General features: G+C 33.6%; 1 protein-coding gene and 1 non-coding gene across 2 annotated transcripts; one reads left to right on the forward strand and one right to left on the reverse strand.

Annotated features, from left to right (window-relative positions):
- Nucleotides 1-7,263: 7,263 nt before the first annotated feature.
- Nucleotides 7,264-11,170, forward strand: LOC148878282 (GDSL esterase/lipase At5g55050-like). Its single transcript, XM_088952078.1, has 4 exons — nt 7,264-7,574; nt 8,152-8,288; nt 9,978-10,227; nt 10,883-11,170. Exons 1-4 carry the CDS (start codon nt 7,424-7,426, stop codon nt 11,101-11,103), a joined length of 759 nt encoding a protein of 252 aa, XP_088808204.1. The 5' UTR covers nt 7,264-7,423; the 3' UTR covers nt 11,104-11,170.
- On the reverse strand, nt 9,052-9,124 carry TRNAF-GAA (transfer RNA phenylalanine (anticodon GAA)). Its single transcript has one exon. It is a non-coding gene; the product is annotated as a tRNA-Phe (tRNA).
- Nucleotides 11,171-21,811: the final 10,641 nt, after the last annotated feature.

Raw genomic sequence — 21,811 nt, forward strand, 5'->3', positions numbered from 1 at the left:
TAGGTGGTGATAGCTATAGGGCATTCACTGATGTGTGTTGTATCGATGTTTAATTTGTAAAATGTACTAAGTGTGCAAATGTTAAGTGTTGAACCGTTATCTACTAGGACATTAGTGATACTTTGGTTTTGAATTTTAGCTGAGATGTAAATGGGTTCGTTATGTTTTGTGTATTTTGTTGGGATAAATGTAATGGCATTAGGAGTGAGTAAGGGTTCAAACAAAGCATGTAAATCAGTAGGGGATAGGTTAGACTAAACGTGTGTGTGGGCTAAGATGTCATTAAAACTAGTTCTATGGGTAATTTTGGAGTAGTTTGAGGAGTGAGATATGCGTAGTTGATGGTTGTGAACAATGAGAAGGGGTTGGGGGTCTATAAATATAAGGAATATGGAAAGGGCGATAGCGAAAGGGTGCTGATGTGGTGGTGTGGTTACCAAGATGATGGATCCCCATAGTGTTAATTTGGTGAGAGTTAAGTGTAGTTGTGAAGGAAGAGGTAGGTTGAGCCAAGTTTACATCAGTTGGGTGTGAAGGGAGTGGGCCTGTAAAGATTCCTAGATCAGGGGAGGGTTGGTTCTATGGTGTGGTGGAAGGGTGAGTAGTAGATGGGGAGATGTCGACTGAGAGTATTTTTTCAATTAAATCTTGGACAAAATATTTAAATGCATTACAATTACCTACAAGGTGTCCTAGTGTACGATGGAAGTGGTAGTATTGATCTTCTCTATAATTTTTATGTTTTGGTGCGTCCGGTTTGATCCGTGGGTGTTTGATCATATTGCGTTGGAGGAGGTTATGAAAGAGGTCTGCATAATTAATGTTAAGTACCTTCAGTGGTTTTCGTTCATTTTAATATTGGGTTGGGGCATATTTAAAGTGTTGATCCGTGTTATGGATGGAAGCGCGGGGTTGGGTACAAGTGGAAGAAGATGTGTCAGGAGATGACCTAAATGGGAAGGTTCTATTTGGTTCAAAGGCTCTTTGGATAGTTATACCATGTATGACTTTTTCAAAGGTAGAGAGGCAAAGGGTGGATAGTTGAAAGTGAAATTGGGGAACAAGGGCACGGATAAAGGTTGAAACAAGGAAATGTTCTAGTTGGTTACCTGGAAGTTGGCTTGCTAAGACTCTCCATCGATTGTAAAACTGGGCAAACGTCTCGTCATTTTTTGTGTCATATTGGCTAGGTCGTCCAAAGTGACTTCAGTTTTCAGATTGTAGGCGAATTGGTTAATGAATAGTCGTGATAGTTGGAAAAAAAGGTAGTGATTATACCTGTTCATGGGCCGGGCTGGGCTGGGCTGGGTTCGGGCCGAGCTTTTCCTGTGTATTAACAAATTTTTTTAAGGCCCGAGCCTGGGCCCGGGCCCAAAATTTAGCCTATACTATTATTATTATTAATGTTGAAGCAGCTGAATAGAGAAAGAGAGAGAGATATTGAAATTACAAAGAAAAAAATAAAATATATAAATATATTTTTAATAAATATTATATTATTTATATATTTTATATAATATATAAAATACATATTATATATTTTATAAAATATATAATACTGAATCGGGCCGGACCGGGCTCGGGCCGGGCTTTTTTGGCAAATCTCGAGTCCAACTCGAAACACAATCGGGCTTACTGTGTTAAGCTCGAGGTCAGACCTGCGGGCCTAATTATATGACCAAACCCAGCCGGAGTGCGGGTTGGGCCGGGCCGGGCCGTTGGGCTACCCGGCCCATGAACAGGTCTAGTGGTGATTGACAAAGCTTTTATGTGGGTGCAGGGGTTTCCTGTTCCATCATATAAGGTGAATTAGGAAAAAACGAAATTTAAAGGAAAGGGGACAGCACTAATGTGAGAGGGGAAAGGAAAGGAACAAAGCTCATGTAAGGAAGAAGCTTCTAACAAGCTTTTATGGTCGTCTAACTGTTTAGCTATTAATTTGTTAACCATTAACCCAATGTTTTCTTGAGGCGGGTGGGAAATAGGAAGAGTTGCCTCTAGTGGGATTGGATGGGTAGTAGATTGGGTGGGTGTTAAAATGGGTAGAGGTGCTGAAATGGGTAGGGGGAATGAGGATTGTGAAATGTGCGGTGTATGTTGTGTGTGTGGTGTGTGTATTGGGTGTGTAGTAGGAGAGGATGTAGTTAGTGTGGGGTGTGGGTTTTGGACTTGTTGGCGGAGTTCTCTATTTTCAGCAGCTAGTGCGGTTAGGCGTTGATCTAGTGCAGCGATTGTATCTTCGTAAGATGTAGGAGTAGGATGTATAGGTGAGTTGGGTTTTGTTTCGACTATGGTTGTTTGTTGTATAGGGGAAACGGCAGGGAATGTGGGGTGGGCGTGGTTTTCTGAGTTGAGTTCAGGGAGTTGGAATTGGTTTGAAGCCATAATTTCATTGACACTTCTGAGTTTTGTAGTCGTGTTTGGACCGGCATGCATGGGGGTTAAATAGGATCAGGTGTGTGGGGAGCGCGGGCGTGCCAAAATGAAAACACTGAGAAAGATCCAATTGTAAATAATAATTATGTGAATTTAATGCACAAGTAAGCTAAACGATTGAGATAATCGAAGCAGTTTAACCTCTGAAAGTGTATATTAAATTCAGAACTTGGGTTTCACAGAAACAAAGGGAGAATACATATATAAGCGATGCTAATTTGAAAGCAATATTTCAATTTTTGACAGCAAGAAGTCAAGAAAATAAAATAATAAAAGGGAAATCAAAAAATAAGAAACTATGGTAATGCGTTCAATTGATACAAATCAGTAATGAAGGTGGGGATATTGATACAAGATGGAATAATTCGGTGTGTTATGAGTGAAAGCTTCTATGTTCTGTTTTGATTTAAGTGATGATGAAACCTGCTAATAAGGAATCAAAATAATCACCTAAAACTAGTAAATAAACTTAGCAAGGTTCTAGGAGCTTAGGAGAATTATATGAAGATGATAACTGTCAAGTAAGATCACTATATAGATCTGAACTACCAAGCAATCAACGATTCAGAACATAAATCATGACAGTCACAACAACAAAATCTCAGATACAATTCAGAATATAAATAATATATTGAACCACAAGCAGTCAACAATCAAGAAACCCAAAAGAACAAAACATGGCAGTCGCAACAACTATATGAGTCATACGGACCTGATTAGCAGTAAGTAAAGATAAAATGGATCTTGAACGAGAAACCTTAAAACTGGAACAACCAAACTGATATAGTACTGATATGTGTAATGCACCAGAATTCATTCTTGTTCGGTGGAGGTCGTTGGTCTATTCTTGCGGCTATCAATAGACCGTCTTCGCGCCCGTATATGTCAATAGCTAAGACGCGTCAGCGTGGTGGTTCCATCCGTCTCGTATCTGAACGTTTCCAGCAATTTGGGGAAGATGGTGGGCTGTGAAGCAGCCCTGTCGTATAAATTTTTTGCACTTTCTGTAATTTTTTTGTTATTTTCTGCATTTTTTGTTATTTTTTGGTATTTTTCTACATTTTCTAAAATTTTCTGGTATTTTTTTTTCATTTTCTATAATTTTTTTATGCTTTTTTTGCTTTTTTTTTTGTGTTTTCATGCATTTTGTACAATTTTCTGGTATTGTTTTGCATATTTTCTTATTTTTTCTGCAAAAGTTCCAAAGTTTTCATAAGTTTTTAGTCTTTTTTGTAATATTTTGTATTGTCTACAATGTTTTAGTATTTTTTTTGCATCTTTTGCACTTTTCTTCAATTTTTTACATTTATCTACAATTTTTGCATTTTCGGATATACAGGTGAAATTGATTCATTTTTGTCCATGTGACAGTTTGGAGGCTGATTGCTTGATGGTTCCATTTACAAAACCTAGCTTAGTTTGTTTTTGGCTGATAAAGCCATTGTCATGGCTCGCTTCTAGGTGATGTAATTGTCACCTATCAGACTGGAAGTGACCAGAACCATGTCTGGATTATCTGAGTGATGAAGATAATACGGGTTGGAGGCATTATCACTAGAAACAGAGGACTCGGTTATAGAATCCACCATGGCTTCGATACCTTGAGAAATGGTATCATAATGAATCAGTTTATTATCTTGAGCTGATCTTGGTTAAATATAGCTAGAGTCCCAACAATGTGGATTGAGGATAGTTACAAAAATAAATAAAAGGATAAATAAAGAGAAAATATATGATAATACATACGTACAGATTGAAGTCCTCCGTGAATCGTTTCATGTGTGGAGTTGGGTATCATAACAGATAGAAAAAAAAAAAAAATAAATAGAAGAAGAAAAGATTGAATTGTCCAGATCAATGAGTGGTTCGTGTATTGATCGTGTACTTTCATATATAGGTGTAAACATATCAAATTTGAATTCGAATCCGATTAGAAAAATCTATATCTGAATTCGAATATTTGATTTGATTTAAATTCGATTAATTAATTATTTTAGATAATTAATAAATATTTTATTGATATAAATTATATAAATATATAAATTATTTATATAACTTAATTATTATATATAAATTATATATAATATTTTATATATTATATATAAGAATTAAATAATTAGTCGAATTCAAATATTTATCAAATTGAGTCAAGTCATATCCAAATTCGAATCCGATTAACTATTCGGTATGAATAGAATATCCAAATTCGATCGATTAGATATTCGAATTATCAGAATTTGATTCGATTATGTCGAATATCGAATTCGAAATCGGATTTTCGAATACCATTTACACCTCTACATTCAGAAGCTAAGTAGCAATGGCAATTGGGTGGGTTGGGTTGGATTTGATTTGGGTTGAGCTTCAATCCAACCCATCTAATCCGTCAACCCGTTAATGACCTAGTTATATAAAATTAAATGATTAGGTTCAACCTAAACCCATGTTTACCCAATCCAATCCGCCCAAACCCATTTATCTTATATTTATGTATTTAAAAGTACAAACCAACTCCCTTTTGACAAATAAATTGGTCATAGCTTGGTGGCCATGAAAGTTATTGTTTATACAAGTAGTGAATGTTCAAATTACATTACATGCATATCATTTTTACGAGAAAAATAGAAAGCAATTAATTACTTGAAGCCATCGACTATGTTTGGGTTTCAAGTTTGATCAAACCACTTAGGTTCAAATCGGTTAGATCAACTTGAACTATCTAATTGGATTTATCTTCGAGCTACTCACATCAAGAGTGGTTGAAGCATTTGGATTTGATCGGTTGGCTTGGACTGGTCCATATTGGGTTGTGCAAAGGTTTCGGGCTGAGTCGACCAACCCAAGCTGGATCAAGGTGGGCAATCCATATTGGTCTGGTTTCAGGTCAGACCTAATTGGTCTATATTGGGTTGTGTAGGGTTTTGAACAAAGCTAATTGGTCCGAACCGGGTCAATATAACTAGCCCAAGTGGTATGGATATGGGGTCGGGCCAGACCAGTTTGGGTTTGGACCGACCCGGATCAGGCTAGGTTCAGACTGGACCGATTGACCAAAATGGGTCAAACCAAGGTGGTCGGATCTGTTCATATTCAGACTAGGTTGAACTAAGCCGGACCAGTTTGGAGTCAAATTCGGTGATTTAGATTTATGTCAATTTGGGTGAACTATGTTCATTTGAGTCAAAACTAATTTTAATTAATAATTAATAAAAAATTAATATATTAATTATAAATTATTTCATTCAAATGAAAAAAAAGGCTAAAGACACTTTATCATTAGTGGTTAATCTAATAGTTATCCATAACTCAACCTGACCCAACCCATTTAAATTGACCCAATAGACTAATGGGTTGAATGGGTTGAGTGAAAAATTGCCACTCCCAAAGACTAAGGTCCCTTTGGCTGTATTTGGTTTGAAGGAAAATGTAAGAAAATCTTTACAAACCTTGTATAGGTTTCCCTATCTTTTTCCTTCAAACCAATTGTACATCCAAATTCGAAGCGGCCAGCTGGTGTTTCCCATCTCTTATTCCGTTGGCAAATGGTGTCTCACATGAGGCCAGCTTGGTCAAATGAATCAAGAATCATTGATGGGAGAGGTCAATGTGGGAGAACCAATTGTGTAAATTCAGAAACTTCGTTGATGGGAGAGGAATTGATGGAAGATTTTGGTCAAGAATTTCAGAGTCGAGGATAAGAACATAAGAGACAAGAAGGCATGCGAGTCATGCACACTGCACAGAAGGTGACTAGTTTTGCTTCCGCCTTGTAAAGTTAAAATAAGTCGAATTTTCGCGAAGCCAATATTTGAGACTCGAGACTTGAGCGTAACTGCGTAAGTAGGGTCGTGAACTCGTGATCGGTTCCTTTGCCCCAACGCCCCACCAAGTCCTATGACACAACTCTACTTCTACATTGTATTGTGGCCTGTGGGAGGGGAGCAGTGAGTGAGTCACCAGTCACCACCCAAACACAGCTCAACTATTTTATTCGCGTGCGGCAAATAACATCTACAAGTCCAACTTACAGTGAGCTGTCCGGATTCTTGGGCTCAAGTTTAGAATTGCATATGGTGGGTCTATTCGATTCCCACCACCAGATTTAAGTCTATTCGATTCCCATCGTGAACTTAAGATTCGACATCATTGGCATTGGGCTGTGTGCTCGTACGTGGTCCATCATATTTTACCATACGGGCCGACCCACCACCGGGACCTCTTTGCTTTCGGCAATAATAAAAAGAAGGAATGCACTGAACAAAATTAATAGAGGGTAAATTCCATATACCTTCCTAGCTTATACTATGGTCTATGGGTGGTGTTTTACTTAACCACCTTTACTTCTTTCTTGAACTTATATAATAAACACCTCCTGTGGCAATTTCATTTAGAAAATGAACGGAAATTGTCCATCATAATAAACACCTCCGTTGGATATTTGAGGTCCCTTTTATCCAAGGGTTTGTTGTCATGTGAGGCTGAGGACCTCCCATTGGACCCCCCACCAGACTCCGTCAACCTTGGTGGAACAAGGGAGGAGTGTCCAAATTAAGCTGTATATATTCCTCAAGAGGCTCGCTGCTTGGAAGTCTTTGACACAGGATCATTTAATTTCATTCCTGTAAAACCACATGAAGAGTGAAGGTGAATGCTTGCTTTATCGATTAGAGCCCAGACAATTCGAGTGTGAACTATAAAGAGGCTTAGGACTAAATCACTGAAAAAAGGAGGCCCAGTTCTTCTTCCACTATCCAAAGCTTTAGCTCACGCGGCTTCCAAAATAATGTCGCGTCTTTGCTTCCTATAGTCAAAAAAGCACATTCTATCATCGACATTCCTACACTCTTTAAAAGCCCATCACCACGTTCGATCTGATCCTCGGTTATATACACACACACACAGAGTAAGGGCCAGTTGGATCTCTCTTCTGTATCTTTTCATCTTCAGCTTCATTTACACGGAGGCTCAACTTGTCCCGGCCATATTCATGTTTGGAGACTCCCTAGTGGATGTGGGCAACAACAATCACCTCAAACTTTCACTTGCCAAGGCCGATTTCCCTCACAACGGCGTTGATTTTCCAGGAAAGAAGCCCACCGGCAGGTTCAGTAATGGGAGGAATGCAGCAGACTTTCTGGGTACGTGAAACCACATCAATACAGAGTGTGTAGACAACCTTAATTTACATAAAACATTCATTGCCATGAGGCCCATGATCTATCATACCATGAATTTCTATTCTTCTCTATCCATAATCAAACACATCATCCTTATCTCTTCTTTTCAGTTACTTTTTATTTCTTTCACATTACTGAAAAGCGTCTAATCATCAACTTGGATAGTTGGGTGAACTCTTCACGTTCATAGAGAATCTTATCTAACATAATAATTAAGCTAAATCTATTGAACAAACAGAGCAGATTAGATGGCATATATATGTACGAACTGTAGGCGTGTGTCTTTTCTGAGGAAACCAGACCAGATATTTAATATTTTTGTTTTCTATCCCATTATACAGTCTTGGCGCTCTAAATTGGCAGTTGTGCGAGAGCATTAAGATTACTTACTTTAGCTACCCTACCCAGGCAAACAGGAGAGCTCTGCCTCTGCGTCCTATTATTTGAGAAACTCAACTGTAACTATAACAATAACCATTGGTATCGCTGTATAGAGTAACAGAGGTAGAAGCTTATCATCTTGATTTTGTTTGGACAGCTGAGAAGCTGGGATTGCAGGCATCGCCGCCGTATCTCTCACTGGTATCAGCCACCAATAAGAGCAATGCATTCCTGGGTGGAGCCAGCTTTGCTTCGGGGGGAGCTGGAATTTTGGATGGCACTGATACACTTTTTGTAAGCACTCTGCACTCTTTTCTTTGTGTGTTTATGCGTGAGATAGAGAGTTTGGTAGGGTGATCTTCCTTTTGGTTGTGTTGGTAGTGTACTCCTTCCCACCAGCTACAACCACCGTATCTGGTCTGGTCCGCTAAAATGAAAAAAAAAAAAAAGCTCATTCCATCTTCCGAGCACCTTTACTGAACTGATAGACACGTATTCACGTAACCAGGCTCAAAAATCATCTAAAAGTGTGAATCACAGCCTTCGTTGTATTGCTGCTGTGGCCCCACCTTAAAATCATTCAACCTCTTGAGATCAGCTTTTTGTTCTTTGATTGGGCCATGTTGTGATTGTGATCAGGGCACTTCACGCTAGTGATTCTAGTGAAGGGCATTGAATCACTAGCGTGCCATCACAAGATTTTTCTGCGATCATGTCGTCGTCGTGGATGCAGATTCCATGTTTATCACGAATCACGACAGGGTTTTCAGAGATGATGCGAATTGGCAAGTGGTCTGTATTTCATCTTACCGGTTATGTTGACCGAGGGGTTAATTTCACATGGGTTTTGGGTCATGTTTATGGATGTAATACATTTGAAGTCTTGGATTCATCACACTTTGTTTTGAATCGCCAGCTGGCAAGATGTTCTGGGTCCTCGTTCGACTGGGCCGAGATGATTTTTTTGGGGGTTTGAACAGTTCAGTCCACCCTTGAGGGTGAAGATTGATGTCAAATTCACGGATAAAATGCGATTTATGGGAGATGATCAAAATTATGCGGTGAGCGTGGATCGAACACGCGACCTTCAGATCTTCAGTCTGACGCTCTCCCAACTGAGCTATCACCGCAGAACAGATTGTTTTCTGTCTAAATTATTTCTTTCTCTGACATTGGATCCTGTTTATTAAAACGGAACGTGCTCTAATCAGTTTCCTTGGTAGCATTGAATAATTTTGTTCTTTATGAACCCTTCTAGCACATGCTTGTTTGGCTACTATTTATGTCTTATTTTTTTGAATTTCAATGAATTCTAACCGTGGTAGTAGCTTCACTTTCATTGCCAATTGCCACTTTCAGAAACAATCAATCTCGCTCAACAAACAGATCGAGTACTACTCAACGGTATACGGGGATCTGGTGCAGCAGCTAGGAACCGTTGAAGCCCAAACGTATTTTTCAAATTCGTTATACGGCATCGTGATCGGAAGCAATGACATACTGGGTTACTTCGGCTCAGGATCCACCCTCCGTGATAAATACACTCCCCAGCAGTATATAGATCTGATTATATTTACATTAAGAGGACAGTTAAAAAGGTAGTAAAACACACTAATGGGGCGTTTTTTTTTCTAAGATTTTGAGAGGGGAAAAGTTAGTTAATAGGATTTTTTTTTTTTAGATTTATGTGTGGAATAAGAAAAATTTATTTATCTGGTTAAAATGATCACTACCCTATTTACATGAGAAATAAAAGAATATGGATAAATATACTTATTCGGATAAGTATTTAAAAAAAAAACTTGCTCAATTAAATGCATTTACCTAAATAAATAACTTACAGAAAAATGAAGGGAGCCTAAGAGGATAGTCGGACCTTGCTCACTCAGTCTCACCAATTAATAATCAAATGACTCAAGTATTCCTGATTAATTCCTCATCTTATGTTTTTGTGTTTGATATTCATTTTCATTTTCATTGCAGCGACTATACAGCCTGGGTGCGCGTAAGTTGGCCGTGGTTGGAGCCGGGGCCATAGGATGTTGCCCGTCGCAAAGGAACCAGAACCAAACAGGGGAATGCCATGAGCAATCAAATTACTGGTCACTTAAGTACAATCAAGGTTTCATATCACTGCTGCAGGAATTGAAGTCTGAACTCAAAGACATGAACTATTCATTTTTTGATGCTTACACTCTTCTACTCAACTTCATCCAAAAACCAGCTGCTTATGGTACGTCAAAATGAGTTCTGGATCTACTGCTCACCTATAAGTGGGAATCCATTCCTAGATCCCAATAGCAACGCACCTTCAACCATGTTAAGTATAGAATGCCATGTAAATGGTATTTACATGATCGAAGGTGCATTCTTAAGGAGATCAAACAACAGTGGATCCCGCTAATAGGTAATCAGCAATTTGAATGCCGTCGATTGTTGAGCATATCTTTTTTATTTGTCTTTATTTATTTATTATTAATGTTTTTTTAGGAGAATGACTGTTTAGTCCACGTCAGAATTTTTAGTTTCATCGTACAGATAGAATGAATTCTAACCATGGATTGATGTCAAATTCATGAGCAGAATGCGATTTATAGAAAGCTATTAATACACTATGAAAGGCTGTAATTTCAGAAATCTGCAGTGGACTAGAGTGTACTTCTCCATATTTTTTTGGAAGGAGGGGAACTTGGATTGAATTTACGTGACACCCCATAGATTGTGCCACAACACATCCCAACGGTGTATCAAAAACATCTCTAGTGACAAAGTAGGAAAGATGTTCCCAATACACGTTGAAATATTGCATATGGGGCGCCAAATGTGAACTTAGATACCGGATAATGCAGTATAAGTTTAACCTTGACTCGTTTCCCGGTGGTATACAGGATTTACCGAGGTTAAAGCGGCATGTTGTGGGCTTGGAAACCTTAACGCCAAGGTTGCTTGCCTGCCCATTTCAAGCTATTGTCCCAACAGAAGAGATCACGTCTTCTGGGATCTCTACCATCCTACGGAGGCAGCTGCTCGCATTTTTACAGATAATATCTTTGACGGTTCACAACCAATTGTATTCCCTATCAATGTGAGGCAGCTAGCCGTCATGTAAGGTGAAACAGAGATGCTCAGCAATTTTCTTTGTATCCCTGAAATATACAAGTATTTCCTTTATTGTATTTGTGATGAGCATATATATAATCACCAACCTCCCAGTGCTACCTCACATCGTAAGCATTCTGCTCCTATGATCTAAAAGAGGAGACCTATCTCTATAATGACTGCGGAATGCGGATCTGCTAGAAATAAGATGTGTAACACAGGCCATTGATATCCAATAAGAAATAAACACGTCAAAAATTCACGTCAGATCTAATAGCAACTGACACGTTTTACCGGCCTGTGTCATGATCTTATTTCAGAGCAATTGATACGTTTTACCAGCCTGTGTTATGATTTCACAGAAGTCCCGTTATATACGTATATATACTAAACAGGACCCGTGCGATGTACGGGGTTTGTCAAAAAAAATTAAACAATAAAACACAAGAGTATACAATGTTTTATATTTCTAATATTTTAAATAATTATTAATTATTTATATTTTATAACATTTTCATAACTTTTTATAATACAAAAATAACAATAATTTATTTCAATTAAATTTGTTCATCGTTGAATCGCTCATTTTCTAATATTTCTAGTTGAAATTGGATCAATTTTGTTGTGGTCATTTGTAAATTGACCAAAATCGAATTACTCAATCACAGATATATATTAATATTTTTATATTTTAAATATAATTTTTTAATACGAGAAGGTGGGGAAACTCCCATATTTCTTAGTCTCAAATATTTTATATTATAAATTTATTTTTTAATAATGTTGATGTAATTTTTTAAATTTAAAATTAAGCTTTTGATTTAATCTTTTAAACCAATTGAGCAAACTGAAAACCAACCCAAACCAATACAACCTGATTTACTTGGTTTTCACTAATGGTCAGTAGATTTCGGATAACCAACTCCCTAACTTGACCATGTCGATTTGGTTGGCCAAATAGCCTATAACCGAACTAAACCAGATCAACACTCCTAATTTCATCTAAATTAATATTTTAACCTCTATTAGATAAAGTAGTTTAATCTCCAATAATTATTAAAATTTTATAGCAAAAATACACAATTATTGAGAATATATGATAATGAAAATAAAATAAATAACTAACAAAAATAAAATATTTACAAAAATACAAATAATACTAAACAATATATTAGATTTGTCAATAAATATTGTAATCCCATATAATACTTTAATCTCTAATAAATATCAATGAATAAAGTACAACAAAAATACAATAAGTATAATAAATTAAATTTAAAAAGTTAAATAACAGTAGTTTAATATCCAATAATTTCTTTTAAATAGCAAAACAAATATAGATTTATACATAATTATTGAAAATATACTTATCATAAAAAACTATAAATAATTTCGGAAAATACAATAAATATTAACTTTAGTATATTAAATATATAATAAATATAGATTAATATCTTAAAATCATTATTAATTAATATTGGTTTTTGAAAGTTATTTTTCTAGAATTATTAATTGATATAATTGAAATTGGGTATTTAAAATATTATTTAGTTATTTAAATAATATCCTTATTTAAATTTTATATTTTTAATTATTTAATGAATTTAATAATCTATAAAATTATAATTTATTTTATTGCTACATAATTTCATTATTAATTTTGTAAAAATATTAAATTATTATTAATTTGAATATTATGTTATGATTTTTTTATTTTAAGATTATTAATTTGAATATTATCTTAAATAATATATAAAATATTTAAAAATACTCATTATTTGAATTTAAGATTTAGTTATTGAAATATTTAAATAATTAAATATTTTTCTATGTAATTATTTAGCTATTTTTAGTATTTTATTATTTAAGATATTTAGTTATTGAAATATTGAAATAATATTTTATTTTTTTAATGTTAAATTTCTATTATTTGAATAACATTTAATTTGAATAATCTGGAAAATCATAATTTATATTGTTTGTACATAATTTCGTGATGAATTTTGTAGAAATATAAGAATTTTAATAATATGAATATTTTTAAATCTATTATAATTATTTTTTGTTTTTAATAATATTTTAAAATTATTATATAATTTATTAAATATTTAAATAATTCTTAAATTTTTTAATTTAAACTCTCTTTAGATAGATATAGATAAAAAGTGGTAAAGAGGATAAATAGGAATTAGAGATAATTTAGAGAGAAATTCTCTAGTAAGTAGTAAATTAGAGATAAGTTAGGAGATAAGCAATAGGGTTGTTCATAAGAAGACCCAACCTGGTCCGGCCCAACCCGAGTCGGCCGGGTTTTCTTCAGCATCGATCGGTTTTGGGTTATAAAAAATCATGAATTGATGATTCGGTTCGGTTTTGGTTTTCATGTGTGAAAACCGAAACCAACCCGATTCGAACCAAGTTAGTAGTTAGTTCCTAGTTAGTAGTTACAACCTACTTAGTTCTTCACTACCAAGTTTATTAGGAGGTATGTTGTAAACATTAAAAATGACCCAAGACCCATCACTCCATCAGTGAATAAAAAAAGAGTGCATGAATTTGCCTTAAATTTCAATATTTCACCACTACTTATCTACATTAGCAAAGAGCATCTTCTTAGCTTTTGTTGGATCTGACCGGCTTTGATAGTTTGTTCCATCCATTATATAGTTTCTTGCAGATTGAAATCTTACTCTAGCAAATAGTACTCTCAAACCCTGCTCCCTCCACAAAATCTGGATCCATAGATGGGCCACAAAACATCAAGGAAATGTTGGTTTCCATTGGGAATGTAGAGCTGGAAATGAACAGCAACTGAATCACCACTACGTAGAGCCGAAACTGACCCAAACCGACTCAAACAGATCAGGTCGGTTTTGCTTAACATAGGGTCAGTTTCGGTTTCAATTTCAGGTAACCCGACCAAGTCGGGTCGGTCGGAAAAAAAAATCAGTAAATCGACCCAACCCGACCTGTGAACAACCCTAATATGCAGGAGGTGGAGATGATTTAAGAGAAAGTGGGGATGGTAGTTTAGGATAAATTTTAGGAGAAGAGATTGTTGAGAATATGTGGGTGAGAGAGAGATTTTAGATAATTTTTTATGGGGAAGGAGAGTATCTCATTGGTTCTTTAAAAATAAATAAATAATTCAAAAAAAGGAAAAATTTTCTTCACTACCTTGTGTGTGTGTGTGTGTATATATATATATATATATATATATATATATATATATATATATATATATATATATGTCATGCTTCTGCATGCTTGATTACCCCAACCCTGCATTCTCTTTGACTCTTCCTCCTTCCCTTATCCCACCACTCTTAAACTGTCGAGTCTTAAGTCTTAATGTCTTTCCATTCCACTTCACACTAAGGAATGTGTCTTTATGGAAAGCTGGATATGATGGTCGTGGATAGAAGCAGGAATCATGTAATTGATAAAAATCGATTTTCTTTGAATGAACGTATATGTAAAGAGTTTTAGAGAGCGTAAGATTCTAAGGGGCGTTCTTTCTTTGGATTTTGAGAGGTGGGTAAGTTTGTCAATGGGATTTTGATTCCCATTGACCAAGAATCCCATGTTCCTTTTTGATATTTATGTGGGGACCAGTGAAAGTTTATTTTCTGGATAAATGATACCCATCTCCTACGTGGATAAATAACTTTCCCACATGAGGAAAATTTGCCAACACTTGAATGAGACCCGGGGCACATGCAGTATGGGATTACTTGAATTCTTGAACCGGACTAGATTTCCAGTATTGCCCTGGACCTTGGAGATAGATGGGTAAAACTGGAAAGTTACACCTGACCCCCAGACTCGATTATGACACTTCACTAGGTGTTGGATCAGGCTGCCTTTGATATGCCAATCAGTGAGATCCTTAGCGGGGATCAAAACCTGGGTATGTTGGGGTAGTTTGAGAATTCATCTGAGTGGGTGATCATAGTGACAGAATCAGCCACTTTGTCGGACAAAGGGTAATGATCAGGAATGCACTCTCTCTGATGGAAACCAAACTGCCGGCAGTTGATTTCAATCGTTGGAATTTTGTTTTGCAAAATTAATATATTTATATATATATGTACGGTTTCAAATTGTTTGCAAATGGTTTTAATTCCCGGGATCCATGTGAGAGGAGAGTGCGGCACTGTTCCTTGCAGTCGAGGGAGAGGTCCTCTCTTGTCGGGCAGTGCTTGATCATTAAGGGCTGAGAGGTTAAGTGTAAGACCATTGAGGATAATACCTAATGGGCTAATCTTGCACCTGCCCACAGTCCCTGGGTTTTTATAAGATGGCTTGGCCCAGGGACCACTTAATGTAAGTGTTGGGCCCATAGGGTCCATATGATAGACTCAAGGGGTTCATTGAGTTTTTCAGTGAATTCGGCTGGGCCTTGTATTAAAGGCTGGGCCGAACCCATGTGGCTGGTGTGTAGATCAATGCTTGGGTCCCACGCCATACAAAGAAGCCCAACTAGGCAGCAGATTGGAAAGTAATTAGACACTGAACACTTAATGGGCCAGAAGCCCATTTCGATGTGGGCTGATATGATCACCCATCCTTGGGGCGAATCTGAGATTAATGTTAGTAAAAGGATTGGGCCTTTAGCCTTATCCACTCTTGGAGACCAAATTCAAATTAGATTTGAATCTGGTAACCTCCTGATAAGATCATGAGTAAGCTAACTTTATCTGTAGATAGGATTAAGATTATCCCCTATCCAAATACTGATTTGGATTGGGATAACTCCTAATTAAGAGGATTCTTAATCAAGAAGAAAGGATGAGAAACCCTAACAAAAAAAAAAAGGAGAGAAATACAACAGATTTCGAATCAAGAAAAATCGCAAGAAAGGTTCCTGCGAATTGAGATCAGATCTCATACTCCAGAAAAAGAAAAAGGCAGTTCAGCCTTTTCGCCTTTAGAGTTCTCCTCCTGCCGCTGCCATCTCCTTTGCAAGATTAGATCTTTGCAGAAAAAAAAGTCAAGAAATCTGTTCTTGACATCAGTCTTGCAAGAAAGACTGAAATAGATTCAGTGTTTAGTGCTTCCAGAGGATACTTGCGAAGGATCCAGTGTGTAGGACGCACCCTGCTGGTTCTGTTACATCCACAGTTGTGTCATCTTCAGTAGGAACGGATCTTGGAGCATTCTTTGGGCGTGAACACCAACTTTGGGAGATAGTGCTTCTCCGGATCAGGTATATTCCTCCCATTTGTCTTTTGGTACAGATCTGGTTTGATTATGATTCAAGTAGGATCCTTGAATATTGTATTCTAAATTTAGGGAATATGATTCCCAATTGGGAGAAGGTAGGACATTTTTGAAATTCGCCCACCCATTCCGCAACCTTTATGGCGTCCATTAGATGGATCCTACCATTCTTTCAAAATGCACTTATCCGAGTAAGTCTTTATTGGGAAACACTTACCCGGATAAATACCATGGTTTTCAAAACCGGACCGGATTGAACGATCGGACCAAATAAACCAGGAACTTGTCACTTGACTGGTTCCGTTTTCCCCAAAATTGTTTTTTCCCCAAAACTGTTGATTTTGATCAGCAAACCGTTGAACCGGCTAGTTAACCATTCGAATGGTTTTAATTGTTTTTCAAATTTTTTAATTTTTTTTTTCAGAACAGGCCAATTGATTTGATCACCGGTTCGGTTTTAAAAACAATGATAATACATTTACCTGAGCAAGTAACTTACCAAAAAACCAACGGGGCCTAAGAGGTATGTTTAGATAACGTCCGATTTTCCTCTGTTTTTTTTTTTTTTTCCTTTCCAACACCTTTCGTTCTATGATTCCAATTGTGTCGTTTAGTTTTCTATTGTTTTTGTTCGATTCAAGAGGTATCTATAGTGCGACTTTTGCAAGGTTCATTGCAATCTTTCATTCTCAGGCCAACATTTTCATTCCCAGACTTCATTTGTTTCATGCTTGAATAGGGGAGCGTGTTGCGGTACTTCAATCTTTGTCTCAAATTCTTTGATTTTTCTTTTCTAACCAATAAGTGGACTTTCCATTGGTTTTTGGGCGTCAGTCATTTTTGGACTCTCCGTTAGTTTTTGGAAAATCAGATTCTCACTTACCGTGTTTTTTTTTTTTTTCAATCAGACACAGGTACGTGTATGGATCCGGTTCAAAACCAGATTATTAATACGATACTTCTGTATAGGGTGTATCGTATCTATATTCATGATCATGGATATAGTATACGTTACGACTGGATATGTATCCTATAAGTCATGTTTGACAAAATTGGTGGATACAGTCCGATACACTCCGATATTGAAGTGTATCCGTGTCTAATTTGACAAAATTGTACATTGAGTACTTTTGAATTGTTTTTCATCTTTAATACAAGTTAAAAAAATAGTATTATGAAAACTGAAATAAATAATTGAAGATTTAATTTTTCCAAAAAATTAATAAAAACTAAAAATTATAAAAATAATATATTTCATCTACCTTACATGATTTATATACTTTATTTTACACATAATTATATGTTAAAAATGAAAGCATAGTTATTATTTGAAAACATAGAGTTATTATATAAAAATACTATATAAATAAAATTTCCCAGCAAAATTAATGAAAAACAGAAAATTATAATTATAAAAACTGAAACAAATAATTTAAGATTTAATTTTCCTAAAAGATTTAATAAAAACTGAAAATCAAATATAATTTATTTTATCTACCTTAAATGATTTATTTGTTTTATTTTACAATTATGTGTAATATAAAAACATTATATGTTAAAAATAAAAACACGTTTATTATTTAAAAAATAGTTGTTATTTAAATAATATACTAAATTAATAAATATACCCAAAAATTAATAAAAATTGAAAATCATAATTATAAAATTGAAAAAGTGATAATTATTGTACAATGTTTGAATGTTTTAGAGTCCCGGTATTGTATATTGTAATATTTCTCTTCATATAGCCTATTGAAGTATGCATTTGTCATGTGTTTATATCTTATTCATAGATAATTCAGCTTTTAGTTTAGTATGATTAATGTATTTATCTGATTTATATGCATTTCACTGGTGTATCCAAGTATTTTTATGTCTTTCCTTCTTATCCATGCGTTTTCAAAGTACATCCGTATCTATCCATATCCAATTTACTCAATACAATATCCCATACCGACATTATAATCATTGAAAACAAGTACGATAGCCAAGATTCTAAAATAGAAAGATATATAGTAAACTAGGCTCAGATTAGTATTATAGAAAAGATAGAATTCGGCAACCCATAACCAGAAGAGAATCCACGAGGAAAATATAGTAGATGAATCCCATTTCGTACCCAGTCCAATAAGGAACAATGTCACACACTCCAAAATCCAAAACATTAGTTTCCAACATGTTTTTGGGGTGAATGGGATAGAAACAATCACCGACGAACCCACCCAAAGTTCGGTTTTTGTCACTTGTGTCGAACGACACTGTTCATTTATTTCGGGTTAAGGAGATGAAGTTAATGGGTCGGATATCCACCCATTAATAACAATTAATAAAGTTTAAACCGGTCTAGACCAGTTTCAAGTATTAAACCGGCTCGGTTTCGTCTTCAAAAAATGGTCTAGATTAATGTATTTAATTAAGCAACGTAATTAATTAAGTTAATTAATAGTTAATGTAATTCATAATTATTAATTAACGTAATTAATTGATTAAATATTATTTAGTTCCTTAACGTAAATAATTAATAATTACATTACTTAATTAATTACGACTAAATAATTATTAATTGCGTTAACTAAATAATTAACTAAACAGGTCCTAAACCAAATAAATTAATTAATAACTAAATAATTGCTTAGTTATTATTATTGTTAGGTAATTAATAACTACACAACTAAATAATTAATTAATAACTAAATAACTAAAAAATTAATAGTTACTTTGATTAAAAACTAAATAATTATTAATTCATAACTAAGTAAAAATTTATGGTTAAATACCATTAATATTGAAAATTATCAAGTGTCATCAATAATTTTTTATAAAATATTTAAAATTATCATAAATTTAATAGTAATTATTTAAACTTAACCAAAAAGATTTATGGTTAATTTACTCTTATTTAATAGTGATTTTCTGAATTACTTATGCAAATAGTTCTCATTTCTTTATTATTGAAAATTATCCGAAAATTACTTTAGTTACATATCTTTTACTGTTATTTAGAATAATATTTATTCATATTTTCTTTGTTTATCACTAATTATTGATGATCAATGGAAAACATCAATAGTTAACTGTTACTTTCCTTTAATCACTTAAAAGTAAATTATTAGGAATTATTGAAAATTACCAGATATTATAAGTAAATTATTGGTATTATAGTAATTAATTATTGCTAAAAGTTTTTGTTCATTACGATTAATTAATTATTGCTTTCACTATTAATAAATTAGCAATAATTGTTGTTTTTTTCTTTGACTTATTTAACATTGAGTTCATATCAGTAATTATTATGAATTCCCCAAAATTAGTAATTATTGAACTTAATAAAATTCCTCCAAAAAATATAACAATTAATAGAAGGGAATAGAATAAATATAAGTAGTAATTCAAATAATATTTTTTATCAAATCTAATGTTATTTTCCTTGAATTATGTACCAATAAATTATCAGTTATTAATGATAATTACCAAAAAATATTAGTAATTTTTTCTATTATCAATAATTAACAGACATATTAAATAATTTTATTTTATTTTACTTAAACTATTTATTGGTAAATTATCAGTAATTAATAAAAATTATCAATAAATCATCAAAGCATTGTTAACATTTAGCAGTAATTTTTAAAAATTAAGTGTAGCTATTCAAAATTACCAGAAACTACCACTACCTTCAATTTACCAGGAAAATAACAAATTACTAGAAACTACAAGTAATTTTCAATTTATCGGGAAAATAACAAAAATTACTAGAAGTTTCCAGAAATTGTCGGAAACTAGAAAATTTATTGGTAATTACCATAAATTATTTGTCATTTTTAGTAGTTATTAATTTATTTTAATTTTTCTTGAACAATTTGTTGGTAGATTATCATTAATTATTGAAAATCACCAGAAATTATCAATAAATTGTTAATATTATCAATAATTTCTAAAATGTAGCCATTCAAAGTCACCAAACTTTCAAATTATTGGGAATAAAACAAAATTACTAGAAATTACAAGTAATTTTTAATTTATTGAAAAAACAACAAAAATTATTAGAAATTACCAAAAATTACCAACAATTGTTAGTAGATTTAACAAAATGCCAGTAACTTTAATTTATTGGGAATATAACAGAAATTACTAGAAATTGTTTATAATTAGCATAAATCATCTGTAATTATAAGTTATTAATTTTTATTAAATTATCAAAAATTACCATAGTTTACATGAAGTAATCAAAAGTTACTAGAAACTTTCAGAAATTAGCAAAAATTATCACAAAGTATCGGTAATTACCATAAATTATTTGTCATTTTTAGTAGTTTTTATTTTTTTTCTTGAATTATTTATTGGTAAATTATCTATAATTATTGAAAATTACCAAAAATTATCAATAAATTGTTAATATTATCAGTAATTACCAGAAATAAAGTGTAGCTATCTAAAATTACCAAAAACTACCACTATCAATTTATTGAGAAAATAACGAAATTAGTAGAAATTACCTATAATTTTCAATTTATCGGGAAAATAACAAAAAGTACTAGAAATTACCAAAAATTGCCAATAGTTATTAGTAAATATAACAATTTATCAATAATAATAATTTACCAGGAAATTAACAAAACTTAGTAAAAATTGTCTGTAATGGTAGCTTGGTATAGAGACTTTTCAAATTCATTTTTTTTTCGAATAGCAATGTTTATTACGACTTACATTAATTTGGAATTTGAATTACATTATTGTTCACTTACATTAATTTATGATTTTTACATTTTTGGGGGTAGGGCAAGAATGATGTAAAGTTTATATTCCCTTTTGATCCTTTAGTCCTCAATCGAACATTGGAGTGCAAAGTTATAGCCTCCGAAAGTTGGGTGGTTTTTTACCAAGTCAACAGTTTTTTACCGAAGGGCAGGTTTCAATAGAACTAGACCAAAATCAAGGTTGGTGATGGTTCGAACAATTCAACAAGTCAGGTTAATGGCGGGTTGAAAACATTGATATCAGTTTGGGCTGGTTTTTAGTTTGGTTGGTCGATTCAAAATATTTAAAATTAAAAAATTAAATTACATTTAAAAATACAATGATATTATAAAAATAATAATTTTAAAAATTTAAGTTTACAATATAATATATTTTAGACTAAAAAATATGGGAATTTACCCACTTTCTTATATTAAAAAAATTATATTTGAAATATAAAATATTAAATATATATTTATAACTAAGTTGATTCAATTTTTGTTGGTTCACAAATGGACAAACTGAAAATAACCTAACTGGTCGGGTTATGAAATTGCTGAATCGAGGCCGACCGGAAATACTAGAAAGTGACCAACTCGGGCCAACTTGTGTCAGTTTGGTCAATTTCATTAGTTTGATGAACATCCCTAGATGAAGTTAATTATTGTTATTTTTGTATTGCAAAACATATTAAAAATAGTATATAAAATATAAATAATTATTAATTATTTAAAAATTAAATTATAAAACAATTGTCT

This window comes from Nelumbo lutea, chromosome 1 (genome assembly GCF_056320005.1).
Source record: "Nelumbo lutea isolate HS-2025 chromosome 1, American lotus-T2T, whole genome shotgun sequence".
Taxonomy (NCBI): Eukaryota; Viridiplantae; Streptophyta; class Magnoliopsida; order Proteales; family Nelumbonaceae; genus Nelumbo; species Nelumbo lutea.